This window comes from Lycorma delicatula, chromosome 8 (assembly GCF_047948215.1).
Source record: "Lycorma delicatula isolate Av1 chromosome 8, ASM4794821v1, whole genome shotgun sequence".
In the NCBI taxonomy this organism is placed as follows: domain Eukaryota; kingdom Metazoa; phylum Arthropoda; class Insecta; order Hemiptera; family Fulgoridae; genus Lycorma; species Lycorma delicatula.
Genome location: NC_134462.1, coordinates 52,828,480 through 52,844,920, shown reverse-complemented (window position 1 = coordinate 52,844,920; position 16,441 = coordinate 52,828,480). Strand labels below are relative to the sequence as shown.

The 16,441-nt window shown below is 31.4% G+C and overlaps 1 protein-coding gene across 4 annotated transcripts in view; it reads left to right on the top strand.

Annotated features, from left to right (window-relative positions):
- Positions 1-16,441, top strand: part of LOC142329412 (uncharacterized) — a 76,752-nt gene that overhangs the window by 25,424 nt on the left and 34,887 nt on the right. For all 4 annotated transcript variants that reach the window (XM_075374001.1, XM_075373999.1, XM_075374000.1 and 1 more), the window contains 5 exons: positions 1-115; positions 4,102-4,181; positions 5,689-5,753; positions 6,587-6,674; positions 16,113-16,419. In XM_075374001.1, the coding sequence (XP_075230116.1) occupies positions 1-115; positions 4,102-4,181; positions 5,689-5,753; positions 6,587-6,674; positions 16,113-16,419 (655 nt within the window). The remainder of the gene's footprint in view (positions 116-4,101; positions 4,182-5,688; positions 5,754-6,586; positions 6,675-16,112; positions 16,420-16,441) is intronic.

Here is a 16,441-nt window from a genome sequence, read left to right as displayed (position 1 = left end):
ACATGTGTCAGTTGATGTAAAATCTTGTTATATGAAGCCTAACAGAGCCGCTAAATTAAAAAAGAGTCTTGGTGATGTGTTGACTTTCTTCTACATTCATTATAATGATTTAAAAGTATGTTATGAATATTGCAATAATTTTTAGGAAAATGAAGTCTGTATTGTAACTTTAGAATAACTAGTCACATTTCAAATTAAATTCATCAAATTTCATGTACTTCTTTTTTTGTTTTTGCACAGCCATTTTCAATTGTATTTAGAATATAGTATACTCATAAGAGTATACTATATTCTAAATATAGTTTAATATTGTTTATATCCTGATATCACTATTAACTAATTTTTAATAAGCATACTTATTTCATTGAACCCTTTAAGTAATTTGATGATGTCTTACACATATGATTCCTATCTCTAACACAGAATTTTGTAGTAAATCATAGAATCAGGAGTTAATTACCCACAAGCTGCAGGCTATATTAAGATACATTTTATACTGCAGGCTATACATTTTACATTGATGTTTCTTGAATCTGGAAATACTGTCTAAAAAAATATTATATACTCAGTAAATATAACGCACTAGTATAATCTGCAAGAGAAAAAAATATATGGAAGTATGAACTCTTGAACATATTATTTTTTTTTTTTGTATTTTCAGTACTTTATTATTTTACTTTATAATTTAATTTATTGTGTTAGCATGAAACTTGAGCATGGGAGTATGGAATGAAAATGTTATAGGTATAAAAGATACCAGACCAGGATTCAAACACTGTCCTTAAAACATTGGGATCTTCCTTTAAAATTTGTCAGTCTGTATTTTTCCGTATGAAAAAATTGGTACAAATTAAAAAAAATATATATATTAAAACATAAAAGAAGTATTTATGAATATTTGTTGATCTATAGTTCTGGATATGCATTTTGTAAAGTCTGCTTTTAAACATGAATATAATAATCTGTAAAATATTAAGATTTATCTTAAATACTACACCTCAACTTCACTTTATCACTAGTTCACATCTAATGTTGTTAGAGGTTACATTAATTTTTATATCAACTATTTAATTTTATAAACTACTGGTCCTGGAAGGATGAAACAAAAAGCAATTTAATCATATTTTCTCAAGGTAAAAGATTGGTGGTTCAGTAGTTTATTTACCTATCTCTCTTTTTTCTATGAGAAAATTACCAATAGAGTTGGAACATGAAAAACTTTAAAATTTCGCTTTTGGTCATTTTTTTCCAAAGGCATGGACGGCGTATACAGTTTGAATTATTTTTTTATATGTAGGTATATTAGTAGTTGTACCATAAATAATATTAATGGTGATATACTTACCCCTAAATTTTTATGAATTTTTGAAAACTAATTTTTTCAAAAATTCAAATTTTGGATTAGTTCTCCAAGAGGGGTTTCTTGTCTTCTTTGCACTCTACATTTATTATATTTAGCCCCTATGTTGTTGAAGTTGACGTTTTGAATATTTTTAAAATAGCTTTTTTTTAAATTATTGATAGGTCGTAATTTAATAACTTAACCAATACCAATAACCTTAATAACTGAGATTTCAATGAGTTACCTACATCTTTTTTTGAGAATTCATTTTTATTTTTATATTGGTTTATTTTTGTAAACACTATCGAAGAAAAAATAAATTGTAGCAAAATTTTAATTATTCTTTAATGAAATAGCCTGTTTTTGTATCAGTGAAAGTTTATTATGCAATGTGGTTAATCAACAGCTGTGATATCTCTTCTGTTAATTCTCTTGAAATTGTATGAGAATGACCCATCACTGTAGTTAGTTCAAGTGATACATCCAAAATGCTACAAGCAGCATCCAATTGTTCAATGTTGTGATGTGGGGCAATGTTTGCTCCTGGTCTTCGCATTCATATAGTTTTTTGTTCTGCTGAGAAAAAATACTTTTGAACAGTTAACATAAAGAGACTTTCCAGGAACTAAATTTAAATTAGAAAAAAGTCTGTTTTAAGAGCTTGCTCTAATGTTATTTGTCCAGTTTTTAACTGTTTTTTTATGAGTTCTCAAAGGGTCACAACAGAACTGTCCATACAGGTAACTGAATTTTGACAAAAACCTTTTTCATGATAAAGTACGGCTGCCATAACGCTCAATATATCGCAGATACAGATGTGTTGTGGGTTATAACTTGTCCCTGAAAAAATAAAATGGGATGAAAAACTAACTTGTTTCTAAGTAAGTACATATTATACTGTATTGGCTTTTTCTATTAAACCTTTATTGCCTATTTTTTTAATTGATCCCCTTTGTGATTTAAAATTTGCTTCTCAAAATAATGCGGGTGTCATGTAAGTCCCGTGATAACCGCATTATGGTGGTGTTAACCTATATCTACAAACACTAATGACATCTGAATTAACATGTAAAAAATTAAGTTGTTGGTTTTCATCACTAAATTCACAAATTTTAATGAGTTCTTTTGGAACTGTACTATACACTCTTTTATGACACTTCATTCACATAAATTTCTATGAAAGATTGTTCTTCCACTGTTTTATGTGAAATTACATGAAAATAAAGTAAAAATTTAACTGATTATAAAATTTGCAAATATAATATTAAGTGAAGCTTATTTATTTAATAAACACTTGCAAACACAGGATGAAATTTGAGACACTCGGTAAAGATGTGAGCAGGTCACTGACTAATGTCAGACTGACCAGTCTGTAACTGCAAAGCTAAATGTTGCAACAAGCATAAATTAGCATGTTGCAACATGAATTTTCCTGACGACTAGAAATGACTTCAAGCACCTGTTATAACATTAACACTGCAGTTGAATGGTTCAAACAAGTCTATTTTAACTATAGTAAGAAATATAAAAATATTGAAATGCCAAGAAAACAAGAAACCACCCCCTTGGAACACTTATATAGTGAGTCAAAATGATATCACTTTTAACAGGTTTTTCATGATTTTTCAGAGTTTATAACAACTTTATTAGTACAATACACAAGAAACTTTTTTATTTGCCATAAACCTGTACAAAAACACTAAGTTGTGCAAATTTGAAATTTTTATCACCAGCCTATCAGAAGTCAAAATTTGAATTTAAAAAAAAAACTATTTTTCAAAAATTCATAAAAAGTTAGGGGTAAGTATACCACCACCATTAATATTATTTATGGTAAAACTACCTACATATAAAAAAATAATTCAAACTGTGTATGCCGTCCCTGCCTCTAAAGTGAAATTTCACAGTTTTTAATGTTCAACTTTATTGGTCATTTTTTCAAAGAAAGGAGAGAGGTAGGTAAATAAACCACTGGACCAGTCTTTTACCTTGAGAAAATATTAATAAACTGCTTTTTGTTTCATCCTTCCAGAACTAATAGTTCTATAGTTATGATTTTTTTCTGTAAACCCTTACAATCACAAAAATAGGTACCACAGGTAAACTGCTTAAATAGAAAATTAAAAAAAAAGTAGTTTTAAGGTCCTGAGACATGTAGGAAACAAGTGGGTAAGTTTCAGTTTTTTTTTAATTGGTCAAGCAACCACCCTTGGATCACTTCAAATGAATTAAACAATTTCATATAATATATATAATTTTCATAAAATCAATCCTTTCAAGACTCATATCACCTCAGGACCAATAATTTAAATATGTATAACTCAACTCCATCCAGCTATATGCATCATATGTATATACTTTTGTAATTACCCTGGTAGATAAGAATAGACAACTCATGTCTATACCAGATTATAAGCAACTAATATAACAGGCAAAGGCATCTCTATAGGTTGCAGTATAACATTTCATCATTATATAAATATCTCTAAAACAACCATTATTGATTGAAAATGTTTTGTTATTGAATTCCCAATGTTGCCTCTAGAGACACAACTATGTTCAAAAATTGACTACTCAGTTTTACAGAAAGTAGCATCTACTCTCAGATCTTAAAGAAAAACTTAATCATTGGATTCTTAATTACATTTTTGCTAGTATAGAGTCAGCTTATTTTCATATTATTAGTATAAATTCAATCTATTTTACTACTTAGATTGTTGTTGAACTATACTTGCAGATTATTCTCTTTTATTTTTCAGCCTGTGGAAAATTCATTCTATTTAAATAAAATGTCAATTTTATTGTCATTTTATATGGATATGGAAATAAAAGCATCAAGGTATTACCAGCTTATTTTTCTTATATTAGTAATTTATACAATTTATTTTCTCTGTAAAATATTTTATTGTACCTTTAATTTGTAAAATCTTTTTATTTTCTCTCTCGGTTTCACTTGCATTGATGATGATTATTCTTGCACACATTTTATTTCATTATTCTGTTAATTTGCTTGTATAATTAATTAAATCTCTGTAATTGTACTACTTTTTTTTTGTTTATGCATTTTCTTTAAAAAGAATGATTATTTGTTTTTAATATTTCCATTATCCTTTAATTTTATGAATTGTTCCTTTCATTTACCTATAAAGAAGAAATAGGCTTTCTTTATCCTAATGTTTGTTAATAGTGATTACAATACTGGACTGATTTCATGAGTGTTAGCCATTAAGTTGCACCTTTTTAGTGTAATCCTAAGGAGGTCATCAATCACAGTCAGTCATTCAAGATCATACAGCCATAATCACAAGCTATTCTACAAACATTTTTAGTTTTGGGCAACATCCATTGCAAATAAATATTGTAGTTTTTATCAACATTGAAGAGCATCATACACAGTGTTCCTTTGAATAGTAAACTGTTTGCTGTTATTATGGGACTATTAGCTATTATTATAGGAATGTTAGCTTACAGATACATGGAGATAGCATCTAATCATTCATTGTGTCAGTCAATTGAGATTTTTCAGACTCAAAGGAATAATGGTGATATTTTTTGATCAAGAGCAGGGCACTATTTACAAATGTTTTATATTTTACTTCTGCAAGCCAGACCTAGGCTTCCATCTAAATAGCTGAAGATGCTAACCAGGGTCAACTGTCTTGCCCATTGGTACATTTCTGACTCTGAGTGAGTTGGCTGGAACCAAGTTACTGCACAAGTAAGATTAGCTATGTTTGAAGTCTATGTTGACTCCTGGAAAAAAATTCTAGGTGCCCCTTTCCTTAAAAAAATTACTTTTTTGCTTTTTAAAATCTCACTGGAAGCAGGAAGGGTTGACTAAACTGCCCTTGAGACAGGCATGCCGAGCTAAGAATAGCTACTGGAAATTCTAATTTTTAAACAACGCTAAATATTTTTTTCCATGGCTCATGGCAATGTCCTAATGTGTGGGTATCAGGAGAATTTCATACCTATGAAGGTGACAGCTGACACTACATTTGTCAGTATGATGCAACCAGGGTGGGTGTAAATATTTGCACTCAATGATAGGCAAGTGATTGCAATATCAAGACCAGGCAGGTGGTGTGTCATAAGCTATGTGCTGACTTGCATGTTCTTTGTTTTGTAATTTGCGCAGAGGAAACTGAAAGCATATGCATTCTGTTGGGATAATATGAATGATGATGACTGATTGTAAATAAAATCAAAATGCATCACTAAATTTAAATGCAAATAAAAAAGAAGAAAATTTAAACAATTGTAAGTTAAGACTTGCATTAAAGACTTTAATTAAGTAATATTATTTTATATTTTCAATTAATATAGTTTATTTTATAATGTTTTAGAAGAGGTAAAGAAAGTGTTAAGAAGATCTCAAGTAAATTGTTGACCACTCTATATTTATTCCTTGGTAAGCAAACAAAAATAAATTTTTAGGTTTATATTAATAACAAGGATTCTTAATAGTATTAATATAATGAAAAGAAAATTAATATTTTTATCAGTTTTTGTTTCTTTAAAGATAATGTTTTAAAAATTAACAAAAGCAATTATTAACCATGCCCATGTGGTTTTTACCAAATTTTATGAATTATTGTTGATTATGTTTTTTTTAAGTAGATCAGTTAAGGAATGTATTCATATATTAGTCATATAAGGAATTGAAACTACTGTTATATTATTATTAATTTTTAACTGCTCTTAAAGTAAACACAGATTTTCCATTGAAATTATTTTTTAAGAGATAATTTGTTAAAAAGAGAACTGTTAGAGCATAAAAGTAAGCTCTAAATAAAAAAACACTTTCATATTTGTAATGGTTGTTTGGAGGAAAACAACCATGGATGAATTTGGATACAGAAAAAATTTTCATTCTAGTTTTAAGTACTTTTCATCTTGTGAATTCCTAATCTTACTTCAATTATTTGGAAAACCCCTCATTTTTATATAGTTAAGGAATCCCAAACCAGTTAAGTGCTTATCCAAGGTACTTACTCCTTTTAATTTATCATTACAATTCATTATTTTAATTTCTGATTTAAAGTGTTTAGATATATTTAAAATTGATTTGTTTTTAATGTACATATATAATACATTCTTTGTTCAGTAAAAGAAATTAAATTCTGTTTAAAATTATTTTTTTTTTGGTGCGTGTTAGATAATTTACTTTAATTAACCAGTAGGAAGGAATTTTGATTAAATAATTATTGTATTACCTTACATTTTCTTTTTTTACTGTTTTAGATAAATCTATTGATCACATACTGGATTCAGTTTTAAATGCAAAATTAATGATAAAAAGTTTCAGAGAAATTTGTATTCCTATATTAAGGTAAGTAAAATGTTTTTTTTTTTGTTTTATTAAAAAGGTATAAAATGTATATTACATTCCTGAGTAATTATACAGAGTAGGGGGGAGGTCCCTTTACATTGTAATAAATCCAACTTAATCAAGCTCTACTGCTGCCAATTCTCGCTACTGATATCGTTTACTGCTGCTGGAAAAATTGGGGAGGATAAATATGTTCATTCGTGGTGGGGTGACCTTAAATAGACCAAACCCCCACTGGGTTAGTGTAGTAGTAAACATGTCTTCCCAAAATCAGCTGATTTGGAAGTCGAGAGTTCCAGTCTTCAAGCCCTAGTAAAGGCAGTTACTTTAATTCAGATTTGAATACTAGATCGTGGATACCGGTGTTCTTTAATGGTTGGGTTTCAATTAACCACACATCTCAGGAATGGTCGAACTAGAAGACTACCCTTCATTTACACTCGTACATATCATCCTCATTCATCCTGTGAAATAATACCTGAATGGTAATTCCCGGAGGCTAAACAAGAGAAAGAGAAAGGGGTGACCGTAATTATAGTTTGAGTGTGGAATGATGGCAGATAATGAGTGCATTCACTGTCATAAAGCATTTGTTAGCTTGTGTGTGGTACCATAAACATCCACACACTGGTAAAACATCGGAAAATATTAAGAATGTTTTCTTTTTGTGTTCTGGAAAATTGTCACCATCGTGGCAAACATTCCTGACGTGGGAGAAGAAGGCTTTTGTAACTGGAAGTGTTCTTGATGCGCCATGCATTGGGATGCTGAGCACTTGAGCTGAAATGTGTGCTCATCGATGGAGGCATTGATTCATTGATCACCAATGAAATCAACCTGCAAACTTTCTACTGAATTAGGCATTCCAAGACGTAATGTGAGACCATATACGGAAGGACCTGAAAGTTAAAATGTTTTCGTTCGGCCACAATTGTTGAGTTGAGGGACAAAGACCGTGATCAACATTTTTTGCTTGTAGATTATTACTTAACAGTTTTTGAGAGCAAATAATCAAAAGAACGTCATGTTCTCAGACAAGTGTACAATTTATTGAAGCTCTTGTAAGAGAAATGTTTTTTATTGGCAAAAAACAATCCTTTTTTGAGGAAATCCAACACCATCCACCTCGTGTTATGATTTAGGCTGGCTTGACAGCCGAACTACTCCTTGGTCCTTATTATTTTTTTATGGCACAGTTAACACTGTTATCCGAGAATGATCGACGAGTGTTCCTTCCAGAATTAATGGCAAAAAGGATTGCTGACATCATTACATTTTAGCAAGTTGGTTCTCCGGCACTTTTTGCTTTGAATTACTTCAATGAAATCATTCTAAAATACTGGATCAGACATGGGTCAGAAGAATTACCAGCTCTATTGCCTTGGCCAGCGAGAAGCCCTGACCTCACCACACCTGTCAATGCACTTCGGAGTTTTGTAACAGAAGAGATTTGAAAATGGCAGATATGTTAACAAGAGCAGCTTTAACACTGTTCGGTCAGCATTTGAAATGATCACACCTGATATGCTGTTGCAGATGAACAACCAGACATAGAGGCACATGAACATGATGAAACCCACACAGACATTTTAGATCCATAGTAGGCAAGCTGCACCTACCCTAATAATTTCATAACTAGTATAAAGGAACTTCCCATCCACTCTGTAGTTCTCAGTGAAGTTGATATTGTCAACAAATGTATATATTTATTTGATAATAGATGACAATGTTATATGATTAGTACAAACAATCTGAAATTATTTTATAAATACACATAAAAATATGTGAAGATTGAGAACTTCACACTCTTGTGAAGATTGAAAATAAACACTTGCAGATATTTACTTCAAAATATTGTGCGAAACAATATCTCAATATCTGTGCCTGTGTTGATTCCCATCAGCTAGATCCAGGTTATGCAAGTTCCAGTATAAATTTTTTCTGGTTTAAGTAGTGTTTGAGTAATTCATTTTTTCCAGTACTTTTTTCTGGTTAAGTGGAAAATATCTTCGGTGGTTTCAAAAATCTGATCTAATCCAATGTAATTATTAAATTATCAATGAATGCTTAATTAACATTGTCTTTTCAATAATCCACCAATATCTTTTATCATGTAGGTGATTTTATTTTAAAATCTGAATTGCTTATATAGTCACACTTTCAGAATTATATTTATTTAGAAATTCTGTCAATAACATAAACCACTACTGCTTCACTACTGATGTAGTCATTGCAGATCTTATCTAAATCTATGTAACCATAACTTATATAAGAAAATCAATTTTTATTGCCTGTATTCTATTGAGTGCTCGTTTTGTTATCTTTATTTGGTACGATGATATCTTCATTACATAGAACAACAAATCGGTAATCTAATAATAATCTTTTGGATCAAATTTTACTGCAATTTTTGTTTCGTACAAAAGTGTTATACTTTTTTCACTTGAGCTATAAGAAATCCAACATCTCATCAACTTTTTCCAATAGTGATCCAACATTTTTGTTGTCTTCAATGCCACAGCCTTCTTGAAACCATTTATACCACTCATAAAGACTTAACGTAACATCCTTGCCAAAACACTTTCTTTAATAACTTAATGCAAATCCTTTGTTTCATCATTTTTTAACAAAGTAAATCACCACTCGTAATAAAATACATTCCAATAACATGGCTGGCAGGTTTGAACTGCACTTCTAATATGGCTGAAAATATTAATATACACAATAGAGTAGCATTTTTTAACCTGCGGTTCATGATGATATGAAAGGGGAGTTGTGAAATTAGCCTGTAACTTTACACATAAACAATAATGAAATTATTTTATGAAAAAAAAAATCATTTATGTATTTTCAAAAAGTCATAAGTACACTTATAAAGAAAATAAATTAATGAGATGATTGCATTTGTTTTTCATTTAAGTTTCTCCATATGTGATCTATGTTAGAAGTCCAAAAGCAAATTGTTTTCAAGTGATAAAAGACAATTCCTATATTTAGTTTTTAGTGCATCTATAGACAAAAAACTCTTTAAACAGAGGTAAGACATTGTGAAAGGGATTAATATTTTCAATGCTTCTGTATTAAATTTCCATATTGCTTTTGACAAGCAAGCCAAAATGTATCTAAATCTTGAGATGTGATTTGTAATTGTAATGTTTTATTGGGAGACATTTCGATTAGCTGGTCATGAACCTCAACTGGTAACAGCTTCAACAAGGTTTTCACTAAATTGATTCAGTACCCATTTGAGAAATGATTTTTATCTTCTGGGAAATACTCTGCCAACTGAATTTTTAGCTCAAGCAAATGCATCTTCATGCTATGCAAACTGTAGTGGATAAAAGTGTTTTCATCAAAATATTTCTTATTATAATCGGTAGTGACTGGAAACATATTAAAATTTTTGCTTTGAAGGCAAATAATCCAGATAACAAGCTTATTGAAAGCGTATACTTTATCTGTTATTAATAAAATGATTTTATCATGTCCTTATAAATGCACATTCAAGTCATTTAAATGTTAAAATACATCAGCTAAGGAAGCCAGTAGCAACATATACTCATTCTGTAAAAACATTGAAAATGGCGTTTGTTTAACTTGGAAAAATATTAATTCATCTTGCAGTTCCAATAACTGGATAAACACTTTCCCCCATCATAACCATCTGACTTCTGTATAGAAAAGAAGAGGTTTTTCTTTTTGCCCATTTCATCACATAGTTCAGCTAACACCGTAATGGTCAGCTTTTAATGAGATTAAAGATTTTTACAGCTTTACAAAGAATATTTTTGAGATTTTCTGGCGTAGTTTTTGTGGCATGAGCATGTCAGTGAAGGAAACAGTGCGTCCATTCCGCCCTTGGTATAAGACGATCTATTATTTTTTTTTTTTTTCAGAAATCCACCAATCTTTCCTGTTATCGTCTTTTCATCATCACTACATATTGCAATACATTTTGCCAATCTATGTTATAGTTTTTAGCAGCCTCATAAAAAATTGTCCTGTTCCATGATTGGTATTGATTCGCAAAACAACATATTTTCTTTGATTGATTTATTCGTGTCGCTTTCTTATCTCACAAAACATAAAAACTGACAAATGTTTGCCAAATCTGTTGATTCATGAAATTGAATACTAAAATAATTCACTTTAACTCAGTAGCTGGATTATCTGATCATGAGCAATCAGCTGATATATCATTAATTCAGTTGATTCTGTGTTGTTAGAAAACAACATTTTTTTCTTCTTCCACGCCTATTAAAACACTGACTATATCAGTAGACAGTATGACGCTTTCTGTGATTGTATGGGGTTTGGACATGTTAGCTACTCTCTTGGGGTGTATCTTGATGAGAAATTTCAGTTCAAGAGGCACCTTCAATATATCGCAGAAAAGGCTTTTAGTGCCTTTTTTGGGATCTGACATGATCAATCCGGATTGGGGGTCTCAATTTTAGGACCCTAAGCATCATGTACAAGCGTGTGTGCGAAGCAATTATTTTGTATGCTGCACCAATTTGGGCAGATTGGATGAAATTTCATAGTTTAACAGATATATTATTGAGGGCCCAACAACTGTTACTGATGATGGTAATGGGTAGTTACTGGACGGTTTCACAGGAGATGGTCTTTGTGATTTTGAGAGTGAAACTGGTTGAAATTCTAGCTCTTGAGACAGGAGTGGTATGTTGCTAGGAAGTTGGGAGAGTTGACTTCCGAAAAGCTTCAGGTAATTGAGCAACATGGTTATGATATATGGCAGCCTAGATGGGATGAGACTATTACACATGATCTCTTCTCAGACATTAGAAACTTGCATTTTGCCTCATGGGTTTCCCCCAACAGGTACGCAACTCAGTTTCTTACTAGTCACGGGTCTTCAAGGGTAGACTGGCTGGGTTCAGCCTGGTGGATTCGGGTCTGTGCCCACTGTGTGGAGTGCAGTACGATGCCTTCCATGTGTTGTATGAATGCGCCAAATACGATCTGGAGCACACCGCAATAATTTGTCAACTGGATACCATCATAGCGATGCTTGACATCAGTCAAAACTGGAAGGACCAGGCTGAGTGGTCAGTGGTTGCAAAATTTTTGCACTATTTGGCTAGGGAACAGATTGTGGAAGGAATCTAAGGTACTGCTTGGTCCTGTTCTTCCATACTTTGTTTTGTTATGATTTATTGTTAGTGTTATATTGATTTTGGTGTTTTCCATGTTTGTGTTGCATGTGAGCTCACTTTACCTTTCGAGTAGGCAAGTGATTCAGTTCCTTCGACAACTATAGTTTTCAGGCTTGCTTGAGATTAGAGATGCGTTTTATTATTTTTTAGTAACTGTTACACCGATGGGAATGTTGCTTGTGGCATTCGCATTGGTGACATCCTGGGCTGAGGTGACTGAGAAATGTCATATGCCGAGGTTTATAAGATGACCTCCGGTAAAGCCCATCAGGGCTAAGTACCAAGGGGGTGATTGAAAGGTGTCGTTCCCTAGGGATCAGGATGTCATTGTACAATCTTGTCTTTTTACCAATCAATTTACTGGATGTAGATGGCTCATTTAGTTATTTACAAATTTATCCATTTTGCATAAGAATCTAATAAAAAAAAATACAGTTTCACTGTTTGACCACAAACTAAAAAAAACTAAACCTCAATAATTATTATTATTTTCAATGAAACTAAAAAACTTCTAAAAAACTTAAGTAACACACCAGACACACACTTCACATTCAAAAATTAACTGGCGTTCTACAATTCCTTACGTCTCTTTTATACCTCTGAGAGCATGATGTGCTCAAATAAACCATATGCATGTTTGGACATGAGGCTCTTACAGTGAATATTATGCAAGCAGATTAACTTAACAGGAGTACAGTGCTTATGTTTACACTTACATGCGTGTTCACATCCATCACTATAAACACAATAAATAGTTTTAATTAGGTTTCATTAAGTTGGGAGAGTTGTGAAATATTTATTGTATTTTTTTATTACTTTCTGGATCACTGCTGTAGAGTGCTGCTACCATGTGGAGAAAAAGAACTCTGTCAAAAAGACACTGGAGAATTAAAAATTCTCTTATTTTTTTTTATCACATCATATATATATTTGAACCAAAGTGTTTAAAATATGCCATAAAGGTGCATAAATACTACTCATTTGAATGTAATATTCTCTAAAACAATTTTAACTTTCTTGGCAGGTTCCCCATGAAAGCCATTTTATAAAAAATAAAAATTACATTCAACTTATGTTTTGTAAATTATAAATTATCTTCTTTATACCGAATAGCAATTAAATCATTTGTAAACATTAAGATGTACTAAAATGTAATTTGACTTAAGTGGATGGATGGATGGGGGCCTCTGTAGTAACCAGCCATAAACAGTATCAAGTGCCACATAACATCTGCAGAAAAATTAAAATTACTCTTGGCTTAGTTATTTATGAATTACATAATTCAATATTAATTAGACATTAAACTGTTCCTGCTGATACTCAGATTGAAATCCTTGACTTTAAATTTAATTATACTTCATTTAAATAAATGTAAAATAGTAGTGACAAGTTACATTCCTTCCTTACACCTTAGTTTTTTCATTTCTTCAGTCAAGTGAAAACTCATCTTAGTAACTACTCTAGTTCTATTGTGATCTTAAGTACATTTATTAACACTGCAGTGGTTGCACAGTTTTCTGAAACTCGGTTGGTTGCATGGAGGACTATTGTCTGCCATTCGTTTTTATAATTTTTGTGACAAATGAGTGTTGAAACTTTCTTTACAGGATTCTAGGAAGGGGATTGCTAAATAAACTTTTTAAACAAATGAATACAATAATTGTAAAGTTCATTTATATGAACAAAATATATTTTGAAATCATTATTGAAGATAAAATTGTAAATATATGTGGGTTCAAATATATAATTAAAAACCTATATTTACAAGTTCATTTGTAAAGTTTATATAACTAACAAAAAAAATGTGGAACTATAAAATACAAAAAGAATGTTTAAAATTTATATTAGTTTCTTGTCTTAAAAATTGCCAATTTCGTTTTCTGTTTAACTCCAAACACCCTTACATACATTTTTCTGATGGTCAGGACACACCCATCTCTTACATTGGTAGCAAGTTTTTCTTGTGGTTTTGTTCCTAGCTCTTCCATAAATAAAGCAACTCCCTTTTTGAGCTGTTTTGGTGTTGGTATGATGTCTTCTTCCTACAACTGCAAGGGTAGTTTCCTTTGGCACTTTATTTCTATTGAAATCATTTCAAGTCTGATTCACTCTTGGATTGCTGGTTTCATTAATTCAATGGCCATAGTTTTCAGAAATTCCCTCTGATTTATCATAACATATTTGTTATTAGCTCTGAAAATATTCAATGCATTAACAGATGCAATGTTCAAAAGGTGAAAAAACAATTCCAGAGATGGAATTCCTCGCCATATTGCCAGCACATATTATTTACTATGTCAACACTGTACTTTGTGTCATTATACACTACTTATTATTATTATGATGGGTTTTCCTTCATAAATAGCCCTGGTGTTGTGCATTGTTGATATACCAAGAACAGCCTTATTCTTCTTTGGGACATACAACACCAAGATACATTTTTCTAGGTCCCAAACTCATTGCTTTTTACAGGTCTGGTAGGATTAGGCAAGAAGTTGGCTGGTATTTCTGGTTTTTTTTTAATGTTGACAAAAATGTGAGATTTTTCTTCATCAAGTGCAAGAGCCAAAGGTACTGAAGAAAACCAGTTATGACAGGCTATATTTCCATTTTACCCAGCTACTGGCTCAACTAGGTGCAAAACCAAATCCTCTGGGTTATTGGTTACCTTGAAAGGACCATCTGGCTGATTTCCCAGGTAAACCTCCAGGTTAGTTGCATAAAAGTTTGATGATGAAACCACAGCAAATATTTTATGTCATATTTTGCGGGCTTACTAGGCATGTATACTCTAAAACATAAACAACATCAAAGCGAAAGTAGTGTTCACTCATTAAAACAAATACTACTTCCACATCAGTTCCTCTGCTATTGTCCCACATTTCAAAAACATTTCTCCTGCCAGATTTGAGTACTCTGGCCTTGAAAATTATCCCAGATAAAGCTTTTACTTCAGTTATGCTTGTACTTCTAGCATCTCTAGCCCTTTGATATTTTGTTCTTATTTCTTCAATATAAATATTTATGTATTGAACCACTTTGAGAATAATTTCTTCTTCCAGAAGGTACTATAAAGATTGAATTTTGGTGGAAGCATTTTTTATGTTACCTTTAGGTCCAGGACGATCTAAAACTGGGATGATGTGCTGTCATGGAGTACACAAAATATCCATGCTTCTTGTGGTTCCAAGTACCAATGGATTTTCTCATCTCTGCCAATGTAGAACTCTGGGTTATAAAAAACTGGGGTCATAGGATCTTCTGGCAAGTTTATGTTCTCTCCTAAATCAAGTTTATTTTCTGATGCAATTTCTTGGATGTTTTCTTCTATACCAGGGTCAGGATCATGTTCACTAATACTTGTGCCAACTCGCAAAGTTTCTACAATATTTTCCTCTCATCTGGATCATCATCACCCACAACTCTTTCATAATAGTCCTCTGTTTCATTAAACCACTGTATTAACTGTATTCGATTTCTTTCTGACATCTTAACTCATGTATTATATAGTTCAAAACAAATGAAATAAACTAAAAATATATTACCAGCAACTTCACTCAAACAACAAAAATACTGGGACAAAAACAGTCGCACAGAGTACAATAGTTCTCCAACTGACACTACTTTCATATTAAAAAAACAAAAAAAAAAAACGACATTACCACTAGAAAGCAAAAGCTGTACTAATTATTTTTAGACAATATGAGAAGAAGATATATGGCTACTCAAGATCACCAGTCTTGCCAACCATGACCAGCACTAAAATAAAACTGTGGTGTACAGAGGACAATGATCCTCCATGCAACCACTGGAGTGTTAAATGCTTAGGATATCCTTACTTTGCTAGTGTGTACCATATTACAGGTCAGTTGCAAACTTTCTGATATACCTCATACAGTGTCTTTTCTTATCCACATACTTCATCAGTTTATAAGAACTGTCTTGTTTCCTGTACAAATTTTTTTCAGTAATTTATAATTTTTTTAAAGATTGTAGCATTTCTGGTTTTTCTTTCAAATGAATACTCTTCTGTAGCTTCTTTAGTTGAATGAAGTTTTTTATATATAAATATGTTATAGAAACATAATAAAATAGAATTTTGCATGTTTACGACAGTTTTATTTATTCTGAAATGTTTGAATTGAATTTGATTAAATTAAAAAAAAATGACCTAGTAAATTGTAACTTTTATCAAAAAGTGCACTGTTAACTTTCAAATTTACTTTGTTTTAATATCTGTGATGTTTTGTGGTATTAGGAAAGTTCTGAGTGACATTCCTTCATCACATTCATTGATGTCCTCAACCAGCACTTATAAGGAAATGATGACATATGTGAGATGCTTATTAACATTTAAACTTTGGAAGCGTATTGTGAGAGGAGCAGATCAGCGCCGTCGTATAAACACTTTAGCAGAATCACAACTACAGCCTCCTCCTGCAAATATTAGGGAGTGCATAAAATCTGGTGTTTTAAATGGTGTTTTACCAAATATACCAAAGTCTAAAAAAGATGTTACACAGTTCCTAATCCAGGCAAAATTTAATGTAAAAGAAAAAACTCAGGTATTGACTTTCTTTATCTATA